The sequence below is a fragment of the Charadrius vociferus genome, unplaced genomic scaffold, assembly GCF_000708025.1.
Source record: "Charadrius vociferus isolate BGI_N301 unplaced genomic scaffold, ASM70802v2 scaffold104, whole genome shotgun sequence".
NCBI lineage: Eukaryota > Metazoa > Chordata > Aves > Charadriiformes > Charadriidae > Charadrius > Charadrius vociferus.
Genome location: NW_009648255.1, coordinates 544965 through 552027, shown reverse-complemented (window position 1 = coordinate 552027; position 7063 = coordinate 544965). Strand labels below are relative to the sequence as shown.

The 7063-nt window shown below is 55.6% G+C and overlaps 1 protein-coding gene across 1 annotated transcript in view; it reads left to right on the top strand.

Moving 5' to 3' along the window:
• The window catches only part of SIAH2 (siah E3 ubiquitin protein ligase 2), a 30569-nt gene that overhangs the window by 2512 nt on the left and 20994 nt on the right, over positions 1 to 7063 (top strand). Inside the window, exons 3-5 of the mRNA XM_009884473.1 lie at positions 3831 to 3977; positions 4400 to 4519; positions 5175 to 5294. Coding sequence (XP_009882775.1) covers positions 3831 to 3977; positions 4400 to 4519; positions 5175 to 5294 — 387 coding nt within the window. The remainder of the gene's footprint in view (positions 1 to 3830; positions 3978 to 4399; positions 4520 to 5174; positions 5295 to 7063) is intronic.

Genomic DNA, 7063 nt, shown 5'->3' with positions numbered 1-7063 from the left:
GGAGGCAGAAGCTGCCGTGGAAACGCAAAGTTACATTCACTTCTGAACTGCGTTATTTTTGCCAGCAGCCGTTGTTCCCATCAGAGGCCGAGGTGCGGGTCCATGTCCCCTCCGGCCTGGCGGTGGCACACAAATGGGGTGTCGCTCAGCTGCCATCGCCCCGAGGTTGGACTTCATCCTCTCCCCAGGGGGCACCAGGCAGACACGCAAATTGGGTGGAGGTGGGAGAGGGGTGAGGGGAACCAGCCCCTCAGGGGGGACAGGATGGGACAGGACAGGACAGGACGGGACGGGACAGGGTGGTGCGGATGCTGCAGACAGCTGAGGGATGGGGTGTCCTGTGCCACGTCCTCACACCAGTTTCCCAGACCGACTGCCAAACTGGGCTGGGGGGGGGGTCTGCCTGCCGCAGCCAGGTCCTGGGCTGTTCGCTGTCCTGGGCCTGAGTCTGTCATCACCACCAGCACCGAGAGGTATGAGGACTTGGTGGGCAGAACCACATTCCAGTCTGGCGTTGTGCGGGAAGGCACAGTGTCATCTGGTCCCACACTCTGATTTCTAAGCCCTGGAAAGAGACAGCCTGGTCTGCATCACCCTGCTCCGTCCCAGTTTACTTACAAACGTGGGGTAGATCTGATCTATTTTATTCTAATTACACAGCCACAGGTAAATCTACTCTCCTTATGTCAAAAACCTGAAGAAATGACAAGCGCTAGTAACAAATCAAGTCATGAGATAAGCCAGCATTTATCGGGGAGGGAAGGACTGACTGCCTGGTTTTCCAGGTCAAACCCCTTCTGCGCCCGCACGCCTCCCCAGGAGGCAGGTAACCGAGGCGGGGATGCGCTCGGCAGAGTACCCTTCGCCGTCACAGCCCAACTGCTCAGGGGCATCTTTCTTTCAAGTCAAATTCCATTCTAAGGTCTCAAGAACACAACTCCCACTGACTGCAGCGGGAATTGTCCTCTGCTCCCCGCACCCGGGAACACGCAGGTGAGAAGAAAAGGTCAGCCCTGACTCCGTCTGCTTCTCCCCGTCGATAAGCACTCCGGCGGCCACGACACACACACCCCCTGAGTTTCTGTGCGGGAGCGCTCGCCCCGCGAGCACACGGTGGTGCTCTGCCCGGCACGCTCGGCACGGCGCTCCCACCCGGCTCTGCCCAGCCTTCCCCCAGGCAGAACCGCGTGGTTCACACACAATTTGTTGGGAACCTGGCGGATACTCCACCCGTTCTATCAGAAAGTGCAACTCCAATAGAGGCAAAGGGGACGAAGGATTTTACATCAGTTTTTAGGAAGCCAAAAGACTGGAGCCTGTGTATCACCAAAAAGAGAGAGCAGCTTTTTTCACCGAGTAAAGCCATGGCTCCTTCAGCTGGAAGATAAACCCGGGCACTTGGTGTCTCATGTGCAGGCTGGCCTGGATTGCTTCTGTTTTCATAAACCAAGATTTGAGCCAAGCTGTTCCCACTGACCCTGCAGAGAACACAAACCCGTCGGAGCCGCAGCGCAGCGCTGCCCCGGAGAGACGGAGCGCAGACACCCCTGGGGAAACCCAGAGCAGCTCTCCTGTGCCCCAGGCTCAGCTCGCTAACAGCAGCCTGACCTTACGTTTTTTCCACTGAAACTCAGACAGATATCCCAGGTCGGTGTGTTCTCACAGACCGAAAGAGGAGAAAACAAAGCGTGAGGTTTCCGTGACCCCAGCAGCACGAAACCTGTGGGTTTCCCCCGGCTCCGCCACGCAGTGCCTGACCCCCACCCCTCAATGCCAGCCCGGCTGCAGTGGGCGGCAGAAGTCGAGGGACCATCACGGCACGATGTTGCCTTTCTCCAGCTCGTCTCCCCAGTGAATTTGCTCAACTTTACAGACATCTGCTAAGTCTGTCTTTTTTTTTTCCCCTTGAGCTACACAGTTCCCACCCGGCCCTGGCAGCCCAGGCTCCGTCCCGCGGGTCGCCAGCCCGTGCAGAGGGAGCTGCAGCTGGAGCCCCCCCGGCTCCTGCTCCGCACCACGCCGGGAGCCAGCCCTGGCAGAGCGCTGCTCAGCCTTACGCAGCTCTGTGTCTGCCATTAAACATTCATGCTGCTTACACAGCGAGAAGAAAAACGCAGCCTGTGACGGGCTCTCATGAGAGTTTAATGGGGGCGTGAGGGGGGGAGCTGACAGCGAGCGCCGGCGGGTGACGCGCAGAGGGGACCCGGGTGCCTGGCAGAGGCGCAGGGTGGGGGGAGCTGCTACCTGAGCAGTCCCGTGCCCACGTACCTCGGCAGCGCCTGCATCCCTCGGCCATGCCCGCATCCCTCGGCAGTGCCCCCATCCCTCAGCAGTGTCCGCATCCCTCAGCAGTGTCCCCATCCCTCGGCAGTGCCCGCATCCCTCGGCAGTGTCCCCATCCCTCGGCAGTGCCCGCATTCCTCGGCATCACCCAGAGCACAGGCGGCTGCAGATGGGGGACTGGGAGGCTGAGCACACCCTGCCACAGACAGAGCTAGAGGAGATCGCCAGCAAAATTTCGGATCTAAACAAATGGAGAGAAATTTTTCGTTTCCGTGGGTAAGATTTTTATTCTGCTTCATTATCACTTCTTTAATTCCAGGTGGTTTTTTCATATAATTTTTTAAGTTATATTTTATTACAATACTTATGTGACCATGGAAAAAGTTCTTCATGTATTCAGTAATGTAAGTACTACAGCTTTTGCTCTTCCTTTCTTTAGGGGTTCGTTTCTGGCTCGTCTCCTGTTTCTTCATATATTAGCAATGCATCTGTTGTGTTTTTTTTTTTAATTTTTATTTTATTTTCCCTTTTCAGTTTGGAAACGAGCAATACAACTCATCAGGTAACTGTTTCCCCAAAATGTAACATTTTGTATTTGCCTGGTGGTTTTGCGACTGTTCCACCAGGTCAAGGAAATCACACATCTATACATGCAGCACAGCAGACCATCTTTCCGGAGGTTTATTTCTTAAGCTCCTTCTTTAAGAAACATGCATTTTCCTCAGATATTTTAAAGGAATGTTTTCCTGATCTAAATCAAAGTGGCAGAGTAGTCTAACATAAATTAACCTTTCTGTCTACAAGTAACAGTTTTCATGGTCAGTTTTAGAACACAGATAAAAAGGATAACAAATTAAGATCTCTAAAATACAAGTATTTGGAAAATCTGCTGTGCCTTTAGGTTGAAAAGCACTGAAGTTTATTCCCTGTAATTCGAATAAACAAAACATGACTTTCATAGAATCACAGAAGGGTTTGGGTTGGAAGGGACCTTAAAGATCACCCAGTCCCTCCCCCTGCCCTGGGCAGGGCCACCTCCCCCCAGCCCAGGTTGCTCCAAGCCCCGTCCAACCTGGCCTTGAACACCTCCAGGGATGGGGCAGCCACAGCTTCTCGGGGCAACCTGCCCCAGGGGATCACCACCCCCACAGACAACAATTTCTTCCTAATATCTTGTCTCAATCTCCACTCTTTCAGTGTAAAACTGTTCCCCTCGTCCCACGGCTCCCCTCCCTGACCCAGAGTCCCTCCCCAGCTCTCCTGGAGCCCCTTTAGGCACTGGAAGGGGCTCTGAGGTCTCCCCTTTTTGGCCTTCTCTTCTCCAGGCTGAACCCCCCCACCTCTCCCAGCCTGTCCTCCCAGCAGAGGGGCTCCAGCCCTCCCAGCATCTCCGGGGCCTCCTCTGGCCCCGCTCCACCAGGTCCATGTCTCTCCTGTGCTGAGGTCCCCGAGCTGGAGGCAGCACTCCAATCATTAGCTTGTAGGGGCGTATTTTTAATGTTTGAAAAAAGCCGGAACTCAAACTGTCTGCCTCTGTCTCTGTCCAGCCAGGCCAGGGCAGCGCCGGTGATGGACCACCTGGGGCTGGAGACCCCGTGGGACCACGGCCACCTCCTCCTCCCACCACCATGCCCAAGCACCTCCTGGTCCCTCCAGGCACAGGTGGCCGGCCCATCTCCTTGGAAATGGCGATGGTGAGCAGGCCTGCTGAATTAAGCATGAGCTGTAATTTAATCTCGTTAACAGAAAGAGACTCAGGAACCTCACCTGGCGTTACAGGAGGCTCAGCACATGGCCAGGCTGGAGGCTGCAGCCTTCTGTCAGCTGTAACAGAAGTATATCATCATAATGACTTATTTATGAGACTTTTAAAGAACATGGTTGCAACACAACCTTAAAACTGATATACTATAATTCTCATTAGATAATAGGTCAAATGACAAAGTGTAATGTTTCCCTGCTCCTTGGTGCTTCCCTAGCGAACAGCCGCAGAACAGGAGGCAGAAGTTCAGGAGAACAGCAGATGTTTCTGCTCTCCCGCAGTTCCCGGGTTTGAGAGCACTAATGAGGGGGGTGAAGGGAGCCGAACCCATCCCCTCTTCCTCCTCCTGCACAGGGGCTGAGAAAGCTGCTCTTCGGAAACGTGTCCCACCTCTTCAGCTGCCAATGGGCACAAGCGTACTTCAGGTTTCGCGATCCCTACTCAGACCTGGCCTACGCTTTGGAGGCAGAAAAGGTAAATGTTTCAGCACAGCAACTGGCACCATCTCCCCAGTGCCTCAGCCACGCGTGGGAGCCGGCAGCCAGCGCCGGGTGCCTCAGCGGTGTACATGCCTCCATCCCACGCCCTGCACCCCTGCATCTCACCCCTGCATCCCACCCCTGCATCCCCCCGCTGCATCCCCCCGCTGCATCCACCCGCTCCCTCCAGGCACAGGTGGCCGGCCCATCTCCTTGGAAATGGCGATGGTGAGCAGGCCTGCTGAATTAAGCATGAGCTGTAATTTAATCTCGTTAACAGAAAGAGACTCAGGAACCTCACCTGGCGTTACAGGAGGCTCAGCACATGGCCAGGCTGGAGGCTGCAGCCTTCTGTCAGCTGTAACAGAAGTATATCATCATAATGACTTATTTATGAGACTTTTAAAGAACATGGTTGCAACACAACCTTAAAACTGATATACTATAATTCTCATTAGATAATAGGTCAAATGACAAAGTGTAATGTTTCCCTGCTCCTTGGTGCTTCCCTAGCGAACAGCCGCAGAACAGGAGGCAGAAGTTCAGGAGAACAGCAGATGTTTCTGCTCTCCCGCAGTTCCCGGGTTTGAGAGCACTAATGAGGGGGGTGAAGGGAGCCGAACCCATCCCCTCTTCCTCCTCCTGCACAGGGGCTGAGAAAGCTGCTCTTCGGAAACGTGTCCCACCTCTTCAGCTGCCAATGGGCACAAGCGTACTTCAGGTTTCGCGATCCCTACTCAGACCTGGCCTACGCTTTGGAGGCAGAAAAGGTAAATGTTTCAGCACAGCAACTGGCACCATCTCCCCAGTGCCTCAGCCACGCGTGGGAGCCGGCAGCCAGCGCCGGGTGCCTCAGCGGTGTACATGCCTCCATCCCACGCCCTGCACCCCTGCATCTCACCCCTGCATCCCACCCCTGCATCCCCCCGCTGCATCCCCCCGCTGCATCCCCCCGCTGCAGCCCAGGCGCTGCTCCCCTCCACCCTGTGCCTGCACGCCTGCCCAGCTGAGCTCTCTCCGTGGGGACGGCTGCGGGGGCGTCCAGCCCCAGCCATGGTCCACAGCTCTCCTGAGCGAAGCGGAGACGCTGACGCCTGTCTGGAAGTGGGGTGAACTGTCCTGATCCAGCAGCGCGCTGCAGACACAAACCTTGAGTACCGTGGTATTACGCGCTTCCAAGGTGAAGGCTCGAGAGAGAAGCAGCAGGTTGTTGTAGGAGGGCACAGCTCAGTGGTACTTTCCCATTTCCTTTTTGGGAATTACAGTTTTCTTCTTACTGCCCTGCCTGGAAATCAAATAGGTGAATTTACCTACATTTCCATTTACTGAAAGAGGGAGGTTTTCTTCTTTCTTATTTACTATCATAATATCGCCCCCAAAAAAGCAGACGACCAAGTTACACACTTAAAACTGCAACTCCCTTTAACCCGCCAGGAGACCAAAATGCTTTTTACAAATGCAGGTGACGCTCCCTGAGTTGGGAGGGTGTGTGACTGCAGAGGGGACGGCAGCGCTGCCCTGTGCAGCCGGCACGGCGGGGAGTGGGGCATGGTCACCCTCACGCATGGCCCCGCGTCAGCCCCACGCTGCCTCACCACCCCAGTCCCTTTGCTGTGAGGCTGGAGGAGGGAAAAACCAAGCCACGGCGCTTATAGGCATTCGTGGTACCCGGAGCTCGCAGCCCTTCCCTGTGGCTGCAGTGCCACAAGCCGGGACCCCCCCCGGGACCCCTCGTCCCCATGCACACACAGCCAGGGCCACCCAGAGTCTTGTCTTGCATAAAGGCTTCTTGGCTTTAGGAACATAAGATCTTTTTCACTTTACTTTTCCGTTTATCTCAGGAGCTGTCAGCAGCGCTCCTGAATTCCCAGGGAGAAAAGAAAGATTTCCCCCCTGATACTGACAGCGGGACGGCTCAGACGGGCCAGAGACTGCTGTGATTTCCAGGAGATGGACATCCCACGAGCTCGTCCGGGCTCCTTAGCACTGGGAAGTGTTGTCTTTCTGCTTCTAGGGGGGAACAAGGCCCATTCTGATGGCTGTACAAGCACACATCATTAAATACCTGCTCTTCGTAAGGAACACAGAATATACTCACCTGGAAAGGTAAGCAGCTGAGCCTTCCCAGGGGACACACGGGAACTGTTTCCTTGCGTTATTTGGGCTCAGACAGAGTAGCACCAGCCTCTGGGTTTAACTGAACTAGACCCAAATTTAGGTTTGCAGCTGCAGGTGGGGATTTGCACCCGGGAGAAAAGCCTTGTCTGACTCCCAGGCAAGGCTTTTTCCCACCAAAATGTTTGTTTCTGTAACGGTGGCACATGGCCCCTCGTCCCACTCCCTGGCACCGCGGTCGCAGCCTGTGGCAGCGCTCGGGCGGCGTCGGCACTGCATGGCTGCTCACCAGGCTGCTGGCCAACCCCAGCCCCAGGCGCTGGGATGGGGAAGGCAGAGCTCAGCCCTCAGCACCAGGGACGCCCGGGCACCAGCCCCAGCCAGGATGAGCGCCCCCACGGCAGACACGCCGCTCCCCGCGCAT